At 45.5% G+C, this 25,239-nt stretch overlaps 1 protein-coding gene and 1 long non-coding RNA gene across 7 annotated transcripts in view; both read left to right on the forward strand.

Moving 5' to 3' along the window:
- The first annotated feature begins 7,098 nt into the window (after positions 1 to 7,098).
- On the forward strand, positions 7,099 to 12,486 carry LOC125695354 (uncharacterized). Of its 6 annotated transcripts, none has more exons than XR_007377924.1 (5): positions 7,099 to 7,177; positions 7,412 to 7,572; positions 7,684 to 8,010; positions 8,398 to 9,751; positions 10,069 to 12,486. It is a non-coding gene; the product is annotated as an uncharacterized LOC125695354 (long non-coding RNA). The 6 variants fall into 6 exon arrangements; XR_007377925.1 differs by having other exon boundaries at positions 10,072 to 12,486; XR_007377926.1 differs by having other exon boundaries at positions 8,398 to 8,756; positions 9,653 to 12,486.
- Positions 12,487 to 18,038: 5,552 nt separating this feature from the next.
- Positions 18,039 to 25,239, forward strand: part of EML1 (EMAP like 1) — a 119,927-nt gene continuing 112,726 nt past the window's right edge. Inside the window, exons 1-2 of the mRNA XM_048947817.1 lie at positions 18,039 to 18,054; positions 18,987 to 20,633. Coding sequence (XP_048803774.1) covers positions 20,606 to 20,633 — 28 coding nt within the window. The 5' untranslated portion in view covers positions 18,039 to 18,054; positions 18,987 to 20,605. The remainder of the gene's footprint in view (positions 18,055 to 18,986; positions 20,634 to 25,239) is intronic.

The raw sequence follows: 25,239 nt of genomic DNA on the forward strand, positions 1-25,239 counted from the left end.
CCTTGAGCTTCTTACCTAGTTTTACCTACTAAAAGCACAGAACAACCACTAAAATCACAGAAAACTTTCTGAGCAAAAAAATGAAAATATGTGCATGAGCAAGAATTACCTGGTTGGAGATGTGCCAGGGGAGGAAGAGGCTGCCGAGGATGAGTGGCAAACAAGCAGTGATGGGGAGGTTGCCTTAAGCAAATGCAAATCCATGCTTCTGGAAAAGTTTTCCCACCGCTTGTCTCACAGCAGCACCAGGAGCCAAGCTGCTCCATGGACAGCCTGATCTGCAGGCAGCCAGAAACTGACCTGAAGAACATTTTAAATCAAGTGAGCTCCCTGGTATGGAGCTTGTGGTTGTGTGAGTGTGGTCAGGAGTGCTGGGCAGCAGTCAGAATGTGGCTGGGGACCAGGGAGCTGCACAAAAGAACACTTCTCCTGTGCAGTCTTTCGCTGACACACTTTCACTAAAAAAATTGCACTCTGACCCTCTGTCAGTGGCTGGGTCCTTAGCCGAGGTTCCTGCAATTTGAACTGCTTATCAACTGTGTTCTACAGGGCTTGAACTTGAATGTACATGCCAGCTCTTTTCTACAAGTGATTTCAGAAAGCACATCAAATTTTAGCCCACCATCTCCTTACGATGCTTGGACTCCAGTGTCTGGTTGTCCTGCTCTGTAGTAGTGCAGCAGAGCCTGTGCCAGCTTGGTTCCCTGAACTGCCTCACTGCATGGGCAGATGCACACTGTGATCAGGAGTGCTGCAGGGCAGGGAAAGCACACTGGGTGAAGCACCCAGCTAGGGATGCTTCATTGGTGTGTAATTACAGCTTGTGCTCTTCAGGAGACTACTGGTAAAATTCTCAGCCTCACAAAACCCAGACTAGCTGGAATACTGGAAAAAGAGATTCTGCAGGTGCAGTAACTTGTATTCTGAGGCACAGTGAGGAAGGTTGGGGTGGTAAAAGTGCATGAACCCAGATATAAGAGGTCACACACATCTTTTCTGTAATCACTCGGGGGCAGGTTGCTGATAACAACAATCTGCTTGCCCTGAGAGAAGCAGAAGCAGGGATGCTCTTCCCCGCTGTGCAGGATGCTCAGGACAGAGCAGCAGTATGCTCTCTGTGTGCTCAGCAGTCTGGCATTTTACTTTCCTGTCTATAATTGGGTGTTTTGTGTTTAAAGTGAGCACTTGCGATCATTTCGGACCAGGCAGGCTGCTGCTCAGCAGAGTGATGTTTTCTGGATCAGTTGCTGAACAATGGCACAGATCCATTCCCACACACCCTGCAAACATTAATGCCTCCAACTGTCCCAGTTTTGCTTATCACACGTCTCCTTTCATTCACCCTCCAGTCAGCTCTGCTCCACTGCATTGCAGCTCCATGATGGCTTCGCATCAGGCGGCTTGAGTGCAAGTTTGTCCCCATGGGCAGATTTTTGTCACCATGAGACTTCTGAAAGCTGAGACCCCTACTGAAGTGCCTGGAGAACTGCAGTGCTCAAAGCCCCTCACAATGGATTTAATTTCCTTGCAAGACATTTACAGTTTGGGTTTGTGTGACACAAAGTACATTTTAAATGCAAGATGAATGTAAGTCATTTTGATCACCCATCCTCATACTGGAGATGAATTTTTCCCTCCCGTGAGTCAGTAGAAGAGATTCTGCAGCAATGCCTCGTGTTAACAGCTAAAAAATTGTTAAGGAAATATTCAGAGGTTTAAACAGGTTTTAACATCTCCGGATCCTTTTGGAATTTTCTAGAAAATGAAAGAAAAAAGAAAGGATAGCTGGATCACCTGGCTGATATGTGAACAGCACCGCAGAAAAGCTGTAAAACTGAAAATGGGTGTTGGCAATGCGCGTAGTGCAAACAAGCATAGGGGTTTAAGAAGAACTTGTCTTGCAAACAACCTCTCCATATTTTATAGCAGGATTGCCTTGCAGTCATGGCACCAGCTTTCTCTTCAGTTGCACTGAAACAGTTCTAGTGCTTCCTTTGAGTTAACAAGGGACAACTTTTAGGATGGCTTCCAGGAACAGCAGCTGGAATTTCCCAGCCTTCCTCCTGGTAGGGCTGGCTGCCCTATGCTGCAGGGCTCACCTCGCGCCTGGCTGCAGCCCCACACGGAGCTGCAAGGAGAAAAGTGCTAAACTGACTTGAAGCTGGTTTAATTAAAATGATACCCATCTCGCTCAGGTAAACACAAAACAAGGAATAAGAATGTATCCATGCTTTAAATCCTGCACAACATAGCAAAGGGGTGGTAAACAGAAGGTTGAAGCGAGGGTGAGCTGGCTCGTGCATGCTGGAGCTGGAGGCTGTGTTTTGCGTTCCATTGAAAGGTGAGGTGGAGCTGCAGTGTGCGTCCCTCACCAAGATAGGCCTTGTCCCATTCAACAGACAGCGTGGTGCTTCCTGTCCTCATATCCAAGTCAGGCTCAGCAGATACAGCTGCCTATGACAGCCCAATTGAAAAGCCAGAATTGCTGTGCAGTCCAGTCAAGGAGAAATGGAAGGAGTTTGTAGCTCTTTCTTTCATTGGCTGAGTGAGTGAAATGCTGAAAATTATTAGTTCAGCTAATCTGGTCTGCTCAGATTGAAAAACTGAGGCCCAAAGAGCACGTCAGTCACCTACTGTCACCCACCCAGTTTACAGCAGAGCTAAACGTAATGCACTCAGTGCCTGAGGGTGTTTTGCTAGTGCTTCCCAGGAGGAATATGTAAAGAGTTTATGAACACAGCACTGGGCAGTGCTGGTGGGGGCTGCTCAGCTCCTGGCCTGGGGCTGGCTTGTATCTCTGCAGATAGAGCACATCCCCTGCAGCATGATGCAAGCAGCTCTTTCTGCAAAAGATTGTACAGATCTGACAGATTCCTGGTCTAGCACCTTCACTGTTAAGTTAGGCTTTATCCACATGGCAGGCAGAGTATTCAGCAGACCCTGACACGTGGTGAAGTAACACCTGAACAACTGCTATTGTAACTGGTTATGACAGAGAAGCCTCATACCTTAACTCAGCAATAAAACACAGAGACAATGAACACACGGGGGAACTCGAATTCTTACTTAAAGTCTAAGCAGTAGCACATCAGAGGAGTCACACAATTAAGTGATTTCACTCTTTCCACCTTCCATTAAGCAATCAATGAAAGTTCTCCCTCTAGGGAAAAAGTGAGATGAGGGGGGAGCGTGAAGCCCACTGTTTTGCCGGTGGTGCCAAAAAGAAATACATCATGATTTATATGTTAATGAGCCATTCTCGTTAGGCAATGCATTCTGTAAGGTGTTGCAATGGGGGACTGTGAGGTTTATCCATCAGAGGAAATTAATTCATCATCAAAGCGAGACAGAGAGCTCCCTGGTGAGAGCCGTAAATAGGGCATTTGGAGAGTGACAGAGAGCCGGGTGGCATGTCCCTGCTAGCGCTCCCATTGACAGTCATGTCGCCTCCTGCTCTCAGGCTCCAGCTCATGCACATTAACCATAGCTGGTTTCACATTCCTGGTCGGTATCCAGTCGATGTTGGTTTCAATTAGAATAAATGCTTATTGATTGAGAAGAGATGGGCCGGCTGATTAGCTCCTTGGGAAGCAGAGCATGCTTGGCAGAGGGCAAGGCTGGGCTCCTCACAGAGCCAGGAGCGCATAGGGTTCTGAAAATTTGTCATGGAGAAGTTTTCTAGATTAAATCAATCCACTGAAGAATCCATCTAATAAAGATAAATGGCTGTCTTCATTAGGGAATTAATGATAGGCCCGATAAAATCACAGCAGGAGTCATGTTGACTTCAGCAAGCTTCCAACCCAGCCCAATATTTGCCTCAAAGCAGTGGTTCCCAACCTTTGTGCAGGCTACATGTGTGCATAACCATGCGGTGAGATGCAGAGCAGGCACTGCTCCTGAGCTGGAGCTGTAGGTGAAGATCTGCAGATGGAAAACAAGCATCTTTCAGATAGATACCCCCACAAATAAAATAAAACACAAGACAAGCATTTTAGGCAGTATGGTTAGGTTGTGATTGGACTTGATGATCTTTAAGGTCTTGAGTGATTCCATGATTTTTATTTACATTAGCGAGGACATTTTTTTAGACACTACGCGAAACAGTCTTGTCAAGAGGAACACTCCAGGAGCATGAAATCACGGCATATTTTCCCTTCCCCAGTCCTGCATGCATGATCGTGAACGCAGAGAGATCTTGGTGCTGCGATTGACTTTGCTGCATATTCGGGTATCCGCAGCATTTAAATTGCTAACTGTCTCATGCTACGTATGACCCTCACAGCTGATGTGATTACACACAGTTCTCCTGCTTTCAATAACAGCGGCGAAGTGCCCGCATTTATTCCAGTCGTTCACACACGATTAAATTATTCGGGTCTGTGTCCATTCCGAGCTCTGGGCACATCGCGTTCAAGCAGACCCCGGCCCCGGGCTCCGTCCGCGCAGTGCGGGCTGGGGAAAGCCGCTGCAGCGGTCCCCTCCTGTGGTCGTGCTGGGCCGGTGCAGGCAGGGCTGCAAGAGCAAAGGCAGAGCCAAGCATTGCGCTCATCTGGGGTTTGAAAAGGGGTGGGGTTATGGAGGGAGAGTTCTGTTCTAAGATGTGGGTTTTGTTTCTTTTTACTCCCCTTTCACCCTTTCTTCTGCCATTTGAGTTCCGTCAGACTCGAGGCCAGCCTGTGCTTGGCCCGATGCCGTGGTTTGTGGGCCGTGCAGGGATGTGGGACGGCTGCACAAGCTCAGCCCTCACCCTTTGCCATCAGCGAGCACAAAACCCAAGCGCTCAACACGATCGGAAATCTTCAGCAAGTCTTTAATACTGATGAATCCACAGGAGCAGCAAGTCTGTAAACGATTAATGAGGACCTTTATTATTCATGCTTGTGTCAGGTGCTGCCAGAGAAAATCTCACTGCAATCTGCTGTGCTGCTGCCATGTGCAGGTGCTCTGCAAGATGTGGCTTCGGTGCAGTCTTGCTTTGCCAATGCCAGATGTAGCATCAGTGGCAGAAAAGTGCTGCTCAGACATCACTGTCATTTTATGGGTTGCTTGTTTGTTGTTGTTTGCTGTAGACCATTAGTGGGTGGGTTTTAAGGTTTAACACTCAGGACAATTGATATTAGTGTCTGTTATAGGTCAAGCAGCACACTGCACAGGAATATAGAGTAAAGAATGGTAATAGTCTTTCCTAGTGGTTGCATGAAAAGATTTCATCTAGTATTCTGCACATGGCCAGCTGTAAGGAAGGAAATTCCCTTGGAATCTGCACAGATGAGCAGCAGTCAAACCATTTGCTCTCAATTTCCCCAGATCCTAAGGATTTCACACCTGGCCTAAGCCTCTGGAGATGAGCCTGTGATGCTCTGCCCAGGAGGGACGTTTACAGCTGACCTGTGTGGCTCTTGGATCCTGCAGGCCCAGCTCTAATTACCTGCATCATTATCACAGCTTGCCCTGCTGCAAGTGTTATTGAGGAGTATGGGGATTCACTAGGAACACTCATTCCAATGTAGAACAACGTAATTATTGCCATCGGAGAAAGGAATGACTAATAAGGAGCTTCAGAGAGTATTTCATTCATCCTTTGCTCTGCGGCTTCAAAGACAACTTTAAAAGGCATAATTAAACAGCTCAAGTGCTCAAACTGCCTTGGCTCTTTTAGTAAATTTCTTTCCAATATCGAGACATAAAGTGGACAATAATTTCCCAGCACGCCAACATCTCCACCCTTAACGAGCTAATGGAGCTGACAGCTGTCTGCTCTCACGTTTTGCTCTTGCTGTGCATTCCTACCTGTTGTTCAATTTTTTTTTTCCATCCTAATGATATTGCCCAGACTGTGAGTAACAGCTCTGTGCCCAACTCACTCCAGTGTTTCTTTGCAGAGCAGCTCTCACATGTACCACAGAACGCTGTCATTTTAATGATTGTCTCCACACAAGAGCACGGTGCCCTGCCCCTTGCCATCTCCCTGCTGTCAGCACCATCAACCCACACCAAGGATATTGCTTGGCTCTACCTGCTGTGCTGGTGGGCACATGGAGAAGGGCTTTTCCTGCTCTCTCGTTCTATGGCTTACAGCATCCCCACCACTGTTAGTGGGGAAAATGAATAGTCAGAGCATCACAGCATCCCTGTATCTTCTCACAAATTTGTCCTTGCAGGAGACTCTGCAGCGTTAATGCTATATTTTTTTATAGCCAGGCATAAACCTAAGGCACAGGCACACAACTAACTCTCACTGGATTCAATGTTTTCTAGTATTCTGCATTTCTGTCTGTCTGCTTTAGGCTGCCTTTTCAGCAAAATGCCTAAAAATGAGTTATTCCTCTTAAAAATTTTTGAAATGGTCGAATTTGCCCACAGATGCTTTTCTGATCTTTTTGGGTTGAAATCCATTTCCACAAACAGCAAAGCCAATGGCTGGAATTCCTGTGCACCTGCATATATCAAATGAGGCCGTTAAAATTAATGGAGGAATACCAATGTAGAAGAGGGATAATGAATTTGATTAGTTTTATTACTTCCCCACTATTATTGAGGAGAGGCTGTACAGCATTTTCAAGCACATAAGAGATCAGCAAATGTAACAATGAATATGGTGTGAGCCTAACAAGCTTCTTGAATGATTAACTACACATCATCTGTCCCACACTGGAGACCAATTAGCAAAGGCAGACATTTTCATGCAGGGCAATCAGACCTCGGCCAGACATTGTGATCTGATTTTCAAATGGGAGATTTCTGAGCTGCCCAGAAGTAAAGCTCAAATCCCTACCAAGAAAAATGCTGCTTAGTAACAGCAACACAAAGCTTTGCTGTTCTTGGTGGTCTGTTATTGCCTGGCTATGAGGAAATGGATCTCCAATTGTGAATTTTGTTAGAAATTAGTATGTTTTTGACTCATTAACATTTATTAAAACATTTTGTTTGTTTCTTTGTTATGTTAAAAACACCTGTATCAATTACTTAGTTCACTACAGCCTGTACGGGAACTGTTGAGTCATGGCCTGAATCACTGATTGATCACCTGAGACAAGGACTGAGTCAGCCATGGGAACAAAGGTGAAGGCAATTCAGCTGTGTGACTGGAAGGGTCCTAGATCCCATTTAAGGGCTGACTGCCACTGGGGAAGGATCTTTTTCTGGAGTTTTCTCCTGTGAGCCTGGGATGGGGGTGAGTATTTCATTTTTTATTGTCTTTTTCCATCACAATAATCTTTTTGACTACAAACCTGCTATCCTAACCATGCCACTCTCCTAACTGTATTCTAACTTTTCTTAATTGTATGCGATCAAATTCTATTTCTGCTTTGTGATGGAACTGCTAGAAAACAGATAGCAATTTGCAAAGGCCCATGAGAGTCTTTCATTTTCTCTTGATCCTGTCATTGTTATGATTAATTTGTAGGTGAGAGAAGGAATGTTGCTTAGATTGGGACTGAACCTTCAGCTGATTAAAAAATGATAATAATAACAAAAAGCTGATAATACTGGTGAACTGAAAAATAACATGTCTCTATGAATCATTGTACGAAGAAGAGGTGTGTAGAAACCAGGCAGAAAATTCAGGTATTTGTGCTCTTGGCTATACATATGCTATAAAATAAACTATAATGTATATTGTATGTATGTAGCATATATACAGCTCTAAATTAACAAAGCAGTGTTAATTTTCTGTAGGTCTAACGTTTGACGCCTGATTGTTAGGAAAAATACGCACTAAGGCAACGCCACTGTTGCCCAGGAGAGGGCAGTCACAGACATCCGCAGCGTTCAGAGGCGCTCGTAGGGAACTGCGCGCGCAGCGAAAGGGATCGTCTGAAAACCGTGAGCATCACTCACGTTTTTATGGCCTTACAGACGCCAGTGCTGCTCCGACTGACTTCAAACCTGTCCTCAGACCTTATGAACCATCGGGCTGAGGTCGGAAACCACCCTTAATGCTCCAGCCGAAGTTTTTACAGCCTCCTAAACAAAGACCTAACTGGCTTATCGGGCAGATGGGAGGTATGGAAGTACTGCATAAAGCAGAATGTAAGTGCACAGGGGCGAGTGGTAGGCAGGCATCTCCCACAGCTCGTGTGGGTGCTGTAGGAGGATGTCAGTAGTCCGGCGGCACTGAATCACAGAGAATCCAGTCGGAAAGGTGCTGTTAGTCTCTGTTGTTATGCTAATAGCAGGTGGAAGGCTACACATATTAATTGCAAACCTGTTTAGCCTCACTGCTTTGAGCCAAGCAGGCACCATAATGAAGCTGAGAAGCTTTGTGTTTTATTTTAATTAACTCAACAAGAAAGGCAATTTAAATGAAATGTTTTCTGTTGTGTTCTCCAGTGCTAATCAGCAGCTCATTATCTTCAATCACATCGGCATTGCTTTTTTTTCCTTTCCTAGTTAGAGAGGCACAGCATAAACAAGTGGTGGCACATGCTGAAGGTTGAGTGCAGCGATGTGAGATTAGAGAGGAGAGGAACCAGCTGGCCATATGGAGGGAGACTTGGGAGAGCTGAGGCCTGTCAGCAGATCCACGGGCACCGGTACTGACATCCATCAGAAGAGCAGATCTTCCTATTGGCACTGGTGGTGAAGATACCCTCCAGGATGGACAAATGTGGATGCAGGAGGTATCCAATGAGGCCACGTGCAATACTGACGCTTGTCTCCTTTATGTATTGTTCATCACTAATGCAACAGCCTGTGACACCTCACCATCTGTGTCAGTGCGGGTTTGGGAAGTAATTTTGAAACATCAGGTATCTATGAATTTCAAGGCTTAATATGTCACCTTATTCTTGTGCAATGCCAGTCCTGCAACATTCAATGTCTACGAATTCAGTCATGCTTTTCGTATAGAGACTATTTCTAAAAATAGGGGTAAAAATATGAGACAGTACTTTGCAGAATTGTATAGTGAGAGTTGTAGGTAATGGATGACAAACTGGAGAAAAGCTACCCGAAGGAATGAAATTTTTGCTTGGAAGATCCAAGAAACAATAACAAAAAAACCAATCAAACAAAAAATACCAAACAACAACCTGACAAATTAAATCCCGATGTAATCTAGAAGAGCCAAACAAAAAGCCAGGCTTGGGCTGTGGTTCTATTAAACCACATCTAACTAACCAAACTTGCAGAACCACCCCATGTCTGACTTATCAGTAATCCCAATAAAGTACAAGAAGAGTTAGAAGTATTAGCTTTTGTTGTATTCCAGGAGAAATAATTCAGTACAGAGCAAATGCAGCCAAAAAAACAAAACAAAAAAAAAAAAAACAACCCAACAACACGAAATTCTACTTCTGGGTATTCAAAGTGCTGAGAAAACTGTACAAGGCCAAGCTGTGAGTGTTGACCCTTAGGCTAATAGCCTAAGATCTGTAATCCAGTGTCTAAAAATCCATGGGATCCTGTGGTTCATTGCACTCTGGTTCTTCCTGGTGTTAATTTCTGTGCAGTTCCATCCTGCTGTGTGTCGATTTGCCTTGGGATGGGTTCAGCACGTGGTGCCTGTTATGTCAAACAGACCTTACATGAAGGTTAGCACTTGTTTTTTGTTATTATTTCTGCCTTTGAAATGGTCAGGAAAAATATGGTCCCTCCAGCATTTATTACATGAGCACAATTACTTTATCACTCTTCACATTTTCAGAAAGCCACATCCTGAAGATGGAGGTAGATGACCACTGAAAATATTTGCCAGGGGTGCTGAGGAGCAGCTGAATGTTTTGGAGCATCAGCCACAACCAGGGTACCTGTGCTGGAGTGTGCATGTGTATTTCAGTTTTCCTGGCCATAAATGTAGATACCACATAATGCTGAGGGTCAAATTCAATCCTGGCATAGCTTCAGTGAAATTGGATCGTCTGCCTTTGGGTTGCTGGTGCTGTCTGGTGTTTAATTTAGATCATATTCAGTCTGAATTAGTGCTTGCTTCACCCAAGCAAGGCAGGCTTTGCAAATGGGTTTTCTCTTCACCTCACTTCATGTGAGTCCTCGTGCATATTCTTCCATCTTTGAGAAACTGCTCTCTTTAGTTTTATTGTATCTAAGGGAAATTTTCATCAGCAGAGAGAAGAATGTGGATCGCATCTCTGCGAGGGAGCACCAAAAGAAAAATTCTGCCAAGAGAAGCCGTAACAGAGAGCACTGTTGATGTAGATAAAAAGTCTGCCCTGAGGACAGCTTGTCACATGGAGCCTCTTGTGCCATTAATTACAATTCTGAGGTGCAGATGAAATATGGATGTGATAGAAGAGGTTTGCTTTGTAATGTGTTGCTGGATAATATTTTTAAGGAGACAACATTGTGCCAAGTCTTCAGCTCATACATAAAAGTCTTTCTTTTCTTGTTGCAAGAAAAGACTCCTGACATCTCAGTCCCAAAGCACTGGGTACTGCTCTGGTTATATTTCCAAAAGCAGGTTGTTCCAAAGGGTCCTACAGGAAGGGCTGCAACACAGATGTTATTCCCACAGGAGTTCTTTCTTCCTCCTTGCCATCCTCATCAGACCTGTCTTGGCTGACATCTTCATTGCTGATGAGCAGAAGGAAGTAAAATGCTAATGACTTTCCTAGAAGATGATAATAAAATAGGTTTGTACCTGCTGGTTAGGACATAAAAGGACAGCATAAAGGGAAGTAGCAAGGTTAGAAACACAGGCAGAAAATAACACAAGGAGATTTGCCTTGGGAAAAATGCAACCAAATGCACTTGGTGGCAACACAGCTTGGAAGAGGTGGTCAGCAGGCTGGGCAGGGAAGGGATGGTGTGAGCAACAAGAGCAAGGTGTGATGGTAGGTGGCACATCAGATGTGTGCTTGCAGTGTGACTGCAACCTAATGTAGGGAACCTGCTTTGGCAGAGAGGCTGTACTCAGAGGCCTCCAGAGGTCCCTTCCAAATCTTACAGCTCTGTGATTCTGTGGTATGCTCTCTGTGCCCACATTGCTTCCAGAACTGTGAAAACAATCCCAGATTAATTTGTTAGAGAATTACCATTCAAGTGAAAATCCATACAAACTAGAAAATAATACTGGGAAGAATTTTACTTCAACTCTGGTCAGTATGTTGTACACAATATCAAAACTGTAACAAGACTCTCGATGAAACACATGGAATTACTAAATACAGAAGTAGCCAAGAGCTCAGTGGGGACAGGAATTCCAATAATACACAGAGCAAAAACAAGCATTGTGAAGCAGCTCTGAACTAGGATGGATTACAAAGGGAAGCTTTGCTATCTATGGCTTATAGAGGGAAACTGAGGCACAGAGAAATTTAATCTCTTGTTTAGTGTCAGGGAAGAAATCTCTGTCAGAGCCATGAACTAAACTTAGCCTGCTGGGTCTGCATTCCTGTCCCGAGCACCACCGAGCAATAAATAGCAGGGAGCAGGAAAATGGAAAGAAGCCATGAGAGGAGCTGAGTCTCTGCTCTGAGGTCTCTGGTGGCAGGGCAGGTTAGTGAAACAGCTGGGCAGCAGGGATTGCAGCAAGAGCTGTGCCTCCCCATCCTGAGCAGTGTGGAGGGCTAGCAAATGGAAATGCGGAAGGTGAAATTTTTTTTGTCCTCCCTTTGTGCCCTGTTTTTCTGGTTGCGGTAACACCAGCTTGCCTCTTGGGTTATCCATCACAACCCCAGCACATCACGGTGGTCACCCACCATCCTTTCCCCCTGGCAGCCACTAATCTCAAATCCATGGCCCCATTGCCCATCCATGTGGGATTAAGGTGCTGCTTGTGCTGCATGGCCACGCACACGGGCTGATGGAAACCCCCTCACGCTAACAGCCTTTCTCTGGTGCAGCAGTCTTCAACCAGGCAAATCTCATCCCCATTCTGAGCCACTACTGTCTTCTGAAAGCTGTACGATCTTGGAACCAGCCAGCAGGTGTGGGACTTATTACAGAAGGGACTGTGCAAGTCATGTTACTTGAGGAAATTGGGATGAAAAGGGACATTAAGCTGCAGGAAAGCACAAAGCCAAGCACTTTCCTCAGACTGTGGTGTTGAGGTTCCAGGGGCTCTCAGAGGAAGCAGGTGTTTGGGAATGCTGTGTCAGGAAGGTGTTTGGGGATGCTGTGCCCATGGGGAGACAAGAAAGCCATAACATTTGGGAACTGAGCAGCTGTTTCTGAGTGCATACATACTGAAAGGAAAACTGCTTGGCTTACTCTTCCTTCCCTCTGAGGAAAAACTCCAAACAGAAATATGATTGCCTCACTGCACTTTGTAAAAAAAAAAAGCAACTTGACATTTGACCATATATGTTCTACTAAGGGACATGGTTTAAAGGGGAAATACTGGTGCTGGGTGTGCAGTTGGAGTGGAGGATCTTGGAGGTCTTTTCCAACCTCAGTGATTCTATGATTCTGTGATTCGTAAGTGGTGTTTCCTTAGATGTGGGCTCTGCTGTGAGACAGATTGCTCTTGGGCCTCTGCTACTTTCCTAACTAAAAGATCAATGATGGATTAAATTTCAGTTCTGCAGCCTTTGTATTTCTTTGATCTATTCCTTGTAAGCTTAATATTTTATCATTAATAAAGTTTTGTAAATTTAAGTGTAATTTTGTAATGAAATGTTTGGTGCTATGCACTGACAGCGTGCCCCAGGAACGCCAGAATCCCTGAGCAGCTCAAGTCATTTCTGCAGATCAATAAAACAATAGGTGAGGATTGGATCCAGGCCAGGGTGAGAAGGACAGCATGGTGGTGTGCCTGGGCTAAGGGCTCATGGACAGGCACAACTTAGCTCTGGAAGGGGCAGCCCTGGGGCCAAGAGACTGCCCAGGATGGAAGCTCTTGGCCTCGCTGGTATTAAAGGCCTGGGATTCCCCTGGCTGCCCCATGCAGCAAGCTGTGATGTCTGTGTACAGAAATGAAAACAGGAGACAGCCAGTCCTGGAGCGGAGCTAGGTCTGAGAAAGAAACAGCAGCTTCATGCACCAAACTAGGAAATCACAAGGATTATTGCCCCTACAATTTGAAATATATTCTTCCTTGGGCAGGCTGTGGCATTTGCTTGTGCACTGAAAGAAGCACTGTGCTGCAGCAGCATTGAGTATCTTGAAAAGAGTCACTGAAGTGCCTGCAGCCTTTCAGTGTGCATCCTGGCCAGGCAGAAGCTGTGATCGGCTAAGCAAGTGAAAGGACACATGTACCTGAAGCCCCTTTTCCAGCAGTCCTGTAGCAGCTGCTCCTAACCAAAACCCCTAAGTGATCAGCCTGCTGGGCAACAATATTTTTCCATTCACTGGGATTTCTAGAAAAAAGGAAAAAGTGAGATTCTCAGATTTTTCATGAGCAATGACTGAAAAGGTTTTTTTTCCTTTTTCTTTTTTTTTCTTTTTTTTTTTTTTATGTTGGCATTGTTGCAACTTTCACTTTTGCAGTCAGACAGCCTGGTTCCATGAATTCCTTTGCTTGCCCCTCACCCATGATGGGTGACACTGGGGAAAATCCCTTCCCTGGGAACCTCTCCTTATGGTGGCAGCAGGAGCCTTGAGATGGCCCCTGCAACTCATTCCAGCCCCAGTGTGACTCACAAAGGTCACCTAAGTGATAATAATCTGCTTTATTTGTTATTCCCATGGAGTCTTGTCCTCTTTGCAGAAATTGCCAACAAGGTCACCGCTTCCGTTAATTGTAGCTGTGTTTATTGTGAGGTGGAGGCATTCCCACGTGACCACAAATGATAGCTCCTCTCTGGTCATTCCTGCTGGCAGAAGCCCTTGACAAATGATTGCAAAGAAGCAAATGAAAGTGGATTGTAAAGTGCATTGCGTTGCATTCATAGATAACCTAATAAATAATTTTCCCTGCTGTTCAGGTCTGATTCCATTAGCAATTCCTTAATTATTTCTGTTTCCTTACCCAACAGGCCCACACCCAGTGCTGGGGAAAACAGTGCCTGGTGGAGCAGATGAGTGGAGAGATTGGACAGAAATTGTTGCTGCTCTTTGGTGCTCACTCTGCTGCTGGCTATTGCAGAAAACACAGGACAGAGGAATGCCTATGGGGAGAAAATCCCAGACAATTTTTCACAGTACAAGGTTGCAAGAGAAGTGCTTGTCAGCCGTGATTTTGGCCATGATTACACAGCCCATCACTTGCTGCTTGTTCAATCCCATTCTAGGGTGTGTATTTGCCAACAGCTGGAGTGTAGTTTGCTCTTTCTACAAGCACAGGATGAAACTTGGACCTTTTGTTGACCCACCATGGCTACCATTAGCAGTGACAACTTTCATGGCGTGTTTTCTGCTGGGCTGGTGAAATCTTCTTTCTAAGTTTGACACAAATCTAAGTAGGCAGAAATTCACAAGGTTAAGACTAGCATTTGGGAGGCAGTATTTTGAAGGTGGGAATGTCTTCAACTCTTGAAACCATTCTGTGTTAGAATCATAGAATCGCTAACTTTGGAAAAGACCACTAAGATCACCTAGCCCATCTGTCAACTCATCCCCGCTGTGCTCACCAAACCATGTTCCTCAGTGCCACACCTACAAAGCTCTTGAAAATCTCCAGGGATGGTGACTCCACCACTCCTCTGGGCAACATGCAACTCAGGGCTGGTTTCTGTCAGGACTGAAGGCAGGTGGGAGCACAATCCCTTGATAGCTGTGTTATCGACCTGCAGGTGAAGTAGGGAGCTTCACTTCCCCCACTTCAGTGTTGCCAGGATGAGCCAATAACACAGAGTGCTGACACCTCACATCTCCTCATTGCTGAGCCAATATCCCTGATTGCTGCTGGCTGCAATTAGCCCCTGGAGCACTTACAGCTCACAACTTATGCTGCGGCTTTTGCCTTCAGGAAGGATGATATTGCACCTCCTTAATTCCTCTTGGGATTTCCCAGCTCTGAAGTCCTTTGTCAGCTAACCATGGTTATACAGGCTGTTCAGTGAGGTTATTGATTCCTCTCATCCCTGCCTCCTTACTCAGCTAGGCTGATTTATAGGAATTCTGGTAGGAACCACTAAAAACCTGGCAGAGCTCATTAATTTGTGAATCTTATAAAGACTTCCCTCATCACAGAGAACATCTGTTTGCCGGAGTGTTATTTTTGCAGCTGCCAAATCAGGTTTGCAAGACTCTCACATTCTCTGCAAACCCAAACTTGATACCATAATATTTACATTCAGAGCTCAACACTCCCTTTTCCACAAGATCTATGCAGAGTGAACACAGCTACGCTCAGCTGTGCAAACCTCAGTTCCACTGAAATAGCCCACATTAATGCCACTAAATCCAGAGAAATCAAGATCAAACCTAGTTATAGACTTTCTCTTTTGCTTTTTATGTTCACCATGAGGCATTTCATTAACATCTGGAACATCAGCAGAGGGAAATCCCATTAACACTAATTGTGCTATGCATGAATATCTCCCACAAATTGATGAGAAAAATTCTGCCTCGGTCCTCCAACTTTATCTTTCCGATGTAGCATTTATATTTCCTGATGTAATTTCAATGGCCTTCTGCAACTCATACCCCAGAAATGCAACTGCTTGTAAATCAGGTGAGACCAAAACACCGCTGAGATTGAGACCATCCGCTTATTTCTTCCTTAAGACAAATCTTCTTCCAAGTCTTTGATCTCTTTATTTTATTTACTGTATATCTGCACATTTGCACAAAGCGTTCTTGTTGTGAGCCAACAATTGCCACTGTCAGGCTTATATTTCTTGGAGGAATTTCTCTCTCATTCTCTTTGAATGTGCAAAATTATTTTTGCTGCCGCTGGGCTGGTGTCAGCTGACACAGCTAATCTTCTAATCTTCTCTCTGGGGTGACATCAGAGGAGATGATGGAGACATTTCCTTTCTTGAATACAAATCTCAGATTCAATAGTGGCTAGTGAAAATCTTATTAATAAAATAAATTAAAAAAAAACACAAGCCAGATTGATATTAAGGACTCACATGTGCAAAATCATTATATATGTAGGGGGATATATATCGAAGACGTATATATGGTATGTATATTTCAGGGGAATGCTGTTATTCTTCTGCTTGCTGCCAGCTGTATCTTGCTTTCACCCCTTACTTTCCCTTCCCTGGATATGTTGCATGAGACTGTGTCAGTGCATCCACTTCCCTTGCAATGACATTATTCCACGCCCCATCTGTCATGTCAAAATGCAAAAAGGATGTGTCAGGAAACAACAATGAAATAAAATCCCAATTATTGGGACTTACTTTCTTATCTTTCACTGTTGCACATGCAGCTGGAGCTCCCCAAGCATCCCACTGCTAATGGAGGCCAGCCTGCAGGACTGCCCTTAGGGCTGTTTAATGTCATCCACTGACACCACTCTGCTGCTATCTGCCTGCATCACTCTCTGCATCCCCCCACCCCCTCTCCACTCTCTCACAACTACTACTGGTACCCAGCGGGCAGAGATCTCTTCACGCAGCTGGGAGAGATCCAATGGAATTTGCATAAATTAGTAGCAAGAAGTACATTTTAGCCATTCACCATTTAAACTGCATGGAAATAGCAGTGATGCAAAATATAAATTCCTGCTGAACTGGGCAGGAAGGTGATTGTTTTGGCCTCATGAAAAACTGCAGACTGAATAACCAGCTCTGACCTGGTTAGCTGACATCACTCCTGCTCCCCACCACTGTGCTGCCTGCTGTATAAGCGATGAAGCAGCCTAGTGTCCAGCTGGGAGTGATTGGGTCAGATGTAAGACATCAAGGAGCAGATTTCCAGAGATGCTTAGATCAGAAGCCCAGTGGGATGTGTGTATAGTCAATAAGTATGCAGAGGTTAGGCTTAGTAAGACATAAGATCAATAAGCATACAGATGTTAGGCTCAATAAGATTATCATGGTGGAAAGACAATCAAAATAAATGAAAATGCTCATGTTGTAGGCTTGCAGCAAACTCCACAAGGAGCAACCTCCAGAAAGAGATCCTTCCTCAGTGGCAGTCAGTCCTAAAATGGGGTCGAGGAGCCGTGGAGCCAGGCTCCACCCCCTCCTGGTCACACAGGTGAATTGCTTTCAGCTGTGCTCCCGCGGCTGACTCAGTGATTGCCTCAGGTGGTCAATCAGAGATTCAGGCTGTGATCAACAGTTCCCATACAGATATGTGAGTATCTGTGGTAGAAATTAGGTCCCTGCTATGTATCCTGCTTGGGTTGGATATTGGGGAAAGGCTCTGCCCCAGAGGGCGGTGGGCATGGCCCTGGGATGTCAGAGTTCAAGGAATGTTTGGACAGCACATACAGACATAGGGTTTAGATTTGGGTGTTGCTGTGCGGAGACATGAATTGGATACGATGTGGGTCCCTTCTGACTTGGGATGTTTTATGTTTCTATGATACTCATTGAAGTGACATCCAATATTCATGACTGTGTGCTGCTCACTGTGCAGATGCAGTATAAAGACAGTGTGGGCAGATGCTCTGCAATGCCCTCTGCCCTTTGCTGGGACTTGAGCTGGGCACCCCATACTCCCTGCCTCTTTTCCTTCCTGAAGTATCAAGTGAAGTGTTTTTCCACAGGAGACCAAGGGAGGCCGGGGCCAACTTTCTGTAGGCAATACTCCACTGCTTCTTTCCGCATATTAAATTTACCATTCCTCCCACAGCATCTGTCATTGATCTGATGCAGAAGAGTGTGTGCTAGGCAGCAGTATGGAGAGCAGGCAGATCCACGATCTGTTTTCTCTGTGCATTGAGGAATAAGCATCCCTGGGGCTCCTCACAAAGCCCAAGAGAGAGCACTTACTGATGGATATTTATCATGTTAACACCCACTATAATACTCTGTGCTTACTTCTCACATTTTATTGTTTAGTTCAATTTTAAGCTTTAGTATTTTGCCATGTGTAGCAGAAAAGCTAATTCATAGCCTGAACAAGTGATGGAGCACGTGGTCAGAAGACAGGGCCAATCCAGGGGAGCTCAGGTGCGTGCAATGCAGCTGAGCGACCAGAAGGGATGGAGCCAGGATCCACCTCTTCCCAGAACTCATTTAAGGGTTGGCAGGAGAGGTAAGAGTGCTTTGGTGGGGATCCCTGTTTACCTGAGGTCTTTTGAAGGTAAGCTGCTTTCTCTTATTTCTGTGCCTATAGCTGTTGCATTTGTGCTAATCCTCGCTTGCTGCAGCCTTGGATCTTGCTGCTCTGCTGTTGCTGTTGTGCTTTCCTTTGCATTACACCATAATAAAGACTAAGCTTGTTCATAAATTCCCCAGACTTTCCCCTGTCAGACTTCAGTTTTCTAGGCTTGGCATCTTTCCAGGCTCCTTTCAGCCTGAGAGATAGAGAAGCTTAAAAGAAATACTAATTTTTGCTCTAAAAAAAAGAGGAGAAAAGAAGTTTTACATTTTCTGAAAAAATAGTTCTGCACCAAAATTTCTAGGTATTAGAGGAAAAGTTTTAATTGAAAAACTTCTTATTTGAGGTAAGCGGTGATAAGTATCCACGTAAGATCTAGAATGTATTCAACTTCTTGCCCAACGGTTATTACTTTGTTTCAGTGTTTCATAGAGCCCTCCCAGGGCTCAGCAGAAGTGGGGTGCCAAGTCCCAATTATGGCTCTGGTTAACATTGCTGTAGTAGTTGTAGATGTCCTTGTCCCTTCCCTTGCCCTCTCTGCTGCCTCCTCTGCCCAGAAGGTGTTGAGCCAAAGGCCAAGTGATGGGGGTGAGTGAGGCACAGGTTTCATCAGCCATTTGTGCGGATGAGTTTGAGCAGAATCACAGGCTTGGGAGCTGGTGTGAATTCGCTGCAGGAACCGCTCCAGCACTGCTGGAGGACTCCAGCCAGCAGCAGAGGAGCACTAGCACACAGCTGGAAGAGGTAACCTCAGAATGAGCCACAGCTGCTTGCTTTGAGTGCAGGGTGGGATGGCCGGCCCTTGAGCCTTTACAGGCTCAAGGCATACTCAGGCAGCTGTTTCACTTTATAACTGTGAGTGGGCCCAGGAACTTGTGGGGTTTGAAGTTCAATTGGTGTATATTTTTCTCTAGAAATGGGAGTCTGTGTTTGTACAGAGCCTAGCTAGAAAAACATCCGTCAACTCATCTTGGAACAAAATTTTTCTGCACTGGAACTGTGTGGGGAGAAAAGGGCACTCTCTTCTGGTGTAAGTCCTCTGCTCTTCCCTGGTATGTACAGAGGATGAGAACAGGTCCCTCCTTGGTTCTGTATCTCCCAGATCAGAAGTAATTCCTTGTAGGTGGCAGAAGAATGGGGAGGATGTGAGCGAGAAGGATGGATGCAATGCCCTGCACTACTTATGTGGGGAGAAGAGCACAGGCTGTGGATGTGGTATTTTCTCTCTGGAGCTGACACTCTGAAGAATATCTCTAGGCTGCTGCATGAACGCGTGTGGACATAGTCTCTTTCAATGGTTGTCTGTGGCAAAGGAATGCAGATTTCATGTCAGCAAAACCCCGCCAGCCCATGGCACACAGTGCTAGACAGAGCACCAGGAGCCTCTTGGTAGACCCTGTGCAGGGAACGTGAGGCATCATTTTGGGAACAAGTGCAACCCTTTCAGCTTCTGGGTTGCTGCCTGCTATCTGAGACTCAAGCTACCTATGGCTAACTGTGCTGCTGTGTACTCAGAGGGAAGAACCTGAATGAAACCAGCCTAGCTCTACCAGAGATGCTGAGCGTACACATAGTGCACTTCATATACATTAAGCTTTTTTTTTTTTTTTCCTTGGGAGCACTTTGAAGTGGGATGTTTCCTAGATTCCTGCAGCAAATTGCCCACGTGCTGTGCCACAGGCTCCGAGAGCACCTTCCAGTGCACCCCAAATGGCTCTGGTCCCCTTCAACTCTTGACCTCCAGCTCTGCACCCCACATACCAACATTTGTGATGCAGTATTAAGTAACATAGGATGTAGACTGCACTACTGACTGGACGTGGCTGAAAGACCTAGGAATTTTATATAGAGCAAATCCTATGGAAACATTCCTGAAGATTAAGAAGCCAAGCTTTAAAGGAAGCCATGAAATGCTTCATTAAAACTGTATTTTAAGTGAGCAGTGGTCACGAAAAGTAACAGAACAATCTGCCCTCGGAGCATTGCCACTGCAAAATGCACGCTGTGGGACAGCAATGTCACGAGTGCCGTTTCCCAGACTCTGCAGTATAAACCAAGCAGGTTTATTCCTGGCCCCATATCCAGCTGTGCTACTCCAGCCTTGTCGTGTCCCGGCTCCGACCCTTGGCTGTGCCTGCAGTGCTGCTCCCGCACAGCCTGCGCTCCGGCACAGATCTGCGGCTCAGCTCTTAAAAGCTGTTTCATAAATATTCCATGGCCTTTCAGCCCGGGTAATGTGCCTCTGTGACATTAAAGAGGAAACTCCGTGAAGGGGAGGGATGACAACAAATTTATCCACCAATAGCACACTCTTTTGGCACAAAAGCACATTCTTATCTTTACATCCCATAATGAGAAGGCAGAGACGGGACTGTTGCTGCAGCTCTCTGGGTGGGTAGCCATACCGTGGAAGAGCCGTGTGGCTGTAAATCGTGAGATATTTTCCACCCCTGCCTCCTCCGGGAGAAGGACCTGCGCTGCTGTTTGCTCGCCGTGTTTTCCCAAGCCCCCGGCGAGGAAAGCTTCTCACACAATGTCTGACTGCGAGGGACTGCCCGTGGGTAAGAGCCAGATTTATATTTACTGCAGCGTCCCGCTGGCTGGCTCGTGGTCTCGGGTTGCAGAGCCCCATGCCAGCCCTTTGCTGCTGGGCAAGGAGAAGCCCTGGTGCAGGGCTCAGGCGCTGCCAAAAGGCACGGGGTGAGGAAGAGGATGGGCAGGGTGGTGAGGGTTGCTGGTCCAAATGCTATCCTCAGGTGACAGTGTGGGCACAAGCCACCTCTGCTCACAGGGGAGCATCTGGGGACAGATCCTGCAGGACGTGTCATGGGGACACGTTGATAAACCTGCATCAACGGCATGGCTGCGGCAGGGTAGATAAATGGAAGTGGTTTGTGTGCTGAGGGAAAATAGAAGTGTGCCTTGCTTTCAAAATAAGGGCCTGGCGTGTTCTGCCTGTCTGTTACTGTACCTGGGGTTGTACATGTCAAAATTGTCTAAGTGAGAGCAGGTTGGAACAAAGTAGGCTTCTCAGTTGATTTTTTTTTTTTTCTAACTTTGAGATGTCTTGTAAACACTCACTGTGCTGCCGGCATGGCAGGAAACTCTTGTCATAATGCTAGAGCTGTGCTCTGCCAAGGCAGTTTAATAATAGAGGCATGGGCTGTTGGAAATATCTTTTGTTTTCTTTTTTGTTCTTGTGCCATGGAAAATGTTTATCTTTTCATGTATGTTATATTCATTTATATACATGCATATAGCACAGTACTGGTGCTTTACTCTACTTGTGGAGGCCGTGTGACAGAAATTAGGTGGCTTAAACACAGAAGGTGGTTGTGGCAGTGGTGTTGGTTTTCTTTGATCTTAGCTTCCATTTTGCACAAACAGTCCCAAGTCCAGAAATGCGCAACTGGAAAAGCATAAATTATGTATGCACTGCAGAGTGAGCTGCGCCATGCACAATCTCCTGTGTCCACACACAGCTCCTGCCACTGTCTAAAGGCAAGAGGGAGGAGGATGGGTTTTCCTTGCTCATCTTCTCAAGGGGCTGCTGTGTGCACCAGCAAGGCTTCCTTTCTTTGGTACAGCTAGCTCTGAATTAAGGCCTAGTCTATTTGCTTGTGAAGCACATTGAGCTGTGGGATATTTCAGGATGACAGTGACAATATTTGGCATCTGATATTAATGATGAAACTGATATTGAGCACGTAAAACATGCAGTGTGCAGGATGTCTCAGTTACCTTCGCCAATGAGGGCCCAGGAAGTTACCTTTAGGAAAGTGCTGGTAGATGCAGAAGCATCTTGCTGTGGAGACAAAGCCAGCAGGGATGTGCAGTGTGGATGCAGCTCAGAAGAGTCCTGACACAGTAGGAAAAAGATTTGGTTTGTTTCTCCTTTCTCCCAACCATCCTCCTAGCCCCATGGCTCATTCAGCACTAGAGGCAGGCTGGTGGCCTTTCTTGCTCCTTAGGAGCAGAGGTGATAACCTCAAGTTGCCCCAGGGGAGGTTAAGCTTGGATAATGAGTCGTAATGCACTGGCACAGGCTGCCCAGGGAGGTGTGGCAGTCACATTCCTCGAGGTGTTCAAGAACTGTGTAGATCCGGTGCTGAAGGACATGGCTAGTGGGCATGGTGAGATGGGTTTGGGGTGGAGTAGGTGATCTTAGTGGTGCTTTCCAACCCTAATGATTCTATGGTTCTATGATTCTGCATGGTTTGTGAGTCCTTCAGTTCCCAGCAACTGGCTCTTCCCATCCACATACTATGAAATCAAGAAATTCCCTTTGCAGTCATCTCTCCTTTGCAAGCCATTTCAGAGTTTAAAACTTCGGCAGTAGGAAATCCATAAAAAGTGTTGCAAGAAAATCAGCATAAAACTTTCTAAAATAATGTTAGCATTCAGCCATATGGAAACACCACCTCGCTGAATCTAATGATCATAGTAAAACTGGTGGTGTACTTCTAAAACCCTTATTTCTGAATTTGGCGAGGCAGCACAGCTGCAAGGAGCTGCTGTAGTGGCGAATGTCATGAGCACTGCAATGTGGTTGGGATCTCGAGGCCTGTTTACAACAGCCCGGACAGCCACATGCAAGTGAGTGTGCATATGTATGCATGCAACTATAAATAAGTTTAGCCAAAGCACGGTATTAGTGTCAAGTCTACAGACTGCCTTGCCAGCCCCTCTGCAAAGGGTATGCCTAACGAACAGCATCGAGAACTGGAGGTTGTAGTTACAGTAAATACATGCCAGGATTTTTACAGTGCTGTCAGCCTACACAGGAATGTAGTAAGAACAGCTGCGTAATTGTTCCCTCCGGGCTGCTGTCTGAGGGAACTCTCAATACAATCTTTGAATTAAAATCTTTCAAAATCTTTGAATTAAATAGCTGGATATGAATGTCTCAATATACGTACCAATAATTATTCAACAAGAAGCTTTACTCTATAGGAATACCTATAGAGTGATTCTATACTGTGAGTGATTATGCAGTTTTCAGGGAAATGGCAGTGGGATTTTCAATCCCTGGTTTACGTTTGATTGCAGCGCTGATTTGGAATGGAAACTGAACCTTTGATTAAAACAAAGTTTTGTTTCATCTTCTGAATGTAGCACAGGAGACATAAAATCCTAGCTGTCAGATTGCAGGTTAAATGTAAGCAAATGAGTCATTTTGGACTGAATTCCTACCAAAAAAGGCATTTGTGAGTGTTACTATCAAAGTGATCTATTGGTGAGCAGAAATCTAAAACTTACACTATAAGTTTCCTGTTGAAACATGGGTAGATAAAGCAGAAGGAAACATCAGCCACCTCAGGACAATGGCACTCCTATTTCTATCTCATTACTGATTATTGACATTCTGATGCCATCCATTAGCACTAGGTACATAGATTTTTCTGCCATTCCTACACACAGATAAAAGAAAAGAACATCAATTATTTAAGTGCTTCCCCTCGTGCATTATTTCTGTCTTGTAAGGATCCGCAGCTTGGTCTCTGTGTGACTGAAGAGCTTTTCATGCACCCAGCATTTTGATTAGGAATATATGAGTCACGAAGGTTCTGGTTCTTAACACGATCCCTTTGACTTCAGAAAAACCTCTGAAGTCATACAAAGGTTCTTAAAGTGCCTCTTCCTCTATTTGCCCCTCTAGGCTGTATCAGCCACAGACCAGTTCTAAGTGGTGTGGCTGAATTTTTGTGGATAACATCGCTGCTGCAGAAGCACGAGGCATTCGGTCCCGAGAGATGAAGAGTCTGTTGCTGGAGAGGGGGTAGTTCTTAGGTTACCAGGAATCTCTTATGTACGTACTTTCTCTGTTATACCCAAAAACAGGACAGAAAAGCAAAGAAGCAGAATTGAGTCAGCTTGTTCTGTGGCAGGTGGCATGAAAATCTGACTGAATTCCCTTCAAATTCCTCCTAAACTTTTGCTGGCTTTGTGTCAATAGAGGAGGAAATAAGACCTTTCAACTGAAGTGTGTTCTTGACTCTTTAGCTAAATACTTCCTTTCAAAGCTAAAATTACATGTTTCTAACATGCCTTTAAGGGAGACTGAAGCCAATTTGCTAAAATTGCTGCTTGCAGAATCAGGATATCCCTAAGCCCTGCAGGAATGTAGGCTTCCTGAGCCTCAGTCCCATTCTGCAGTGTCATGGTGAGCTCACTGAGCTCAGCAGTGCGCCTGCACTGCTCTATCCCTGCACAGCCTCTGGGAATTGCTCTCTGCAAGTGAGGCATTTTGAAACAGCCCCATGATCCCAAATATCAAATGCAATGAGGATTGGTCAGGAGTTATCCCAATTGGGCAGCATCCCCTGTCTCATGGCCTACTGAAGCCCAATCCCTGCATGCAGCTGCTCCCTGCTGAGTTGGGCTGGCGATGTGCAAACTCTCTGATTTCAAAGCAGTGAGGCTGCAGTGACCCAGCTGCAGTTCCTTATCCGTATTCTCAGATCTTTTGTTGGGGAAAGAGATAGAAAGAAAATGTTCTTTTTGGTTTGGGATCAACCTGAGGACTTCCAAGCCAGTGCAGTAATTCTGATGTGCTGTGAAAAGGAGTGGGTCAAAGGGCTGACAGCAGCTCCATTTCTCTTCTGTGAAGTGCCACAGACCACAGATCTGACTCTTTGTTGTCTAAACCAAAGAGAAGAGCAGTCTGCTCTCTGCTGCAGCCAGGCTTGCTCTCAGTGTGGGCTTGGCTCAGCTCCAGCACAGCACACAGCTGTACAGAGCTATGCAGCATGGCTCCTCATGCATCCCTATTTAAATGTGGTGGGTGAGGTCTCCACAGCATGTGTGCTGTGCATTTTTGGGCTCCACGCAGAAGGTATTGCAGCTAGCAGAGACATTAATGCTGTTCAGAAGTCTAGGTTTGTTGAAAAGTATTGAAATAATATCTGGAAGAGCAAGTGAGGTTTTCCTATCCTTTCCCATCTGTTTTCTGAGGAGGGTGGTGCTAAAGAAGGAGGCTGCACATTGTTTCTCGACAGTCCTAGCCTGTGACATTTACAGGAACTGAAGACATGTAAAAACCAAAGGATGTGTTTTCCTCTACCTCCTCACCATGTCCCACAACATCTGCAGCATTTGCAGCATAGTCTGTGCTAAGCCATTGGTGTTTAGGAGCTATAGCTGCCTTTAACACTGCTTGCTGTCTGG

The sequence above is a fragment of the Lagopus muta genome, chromosome 6, assembly GCF_023343835.1.
Source record: "Lagopus muta isolate bLagMut1 chromosome 6, bLagMut1 primary, whole genome shotgun sequence".
NCBI lineage: Eukaryota > Metazoa > Chordata > Aves > Galliformes > Phasianidae > Lagopus > Lagopus muta.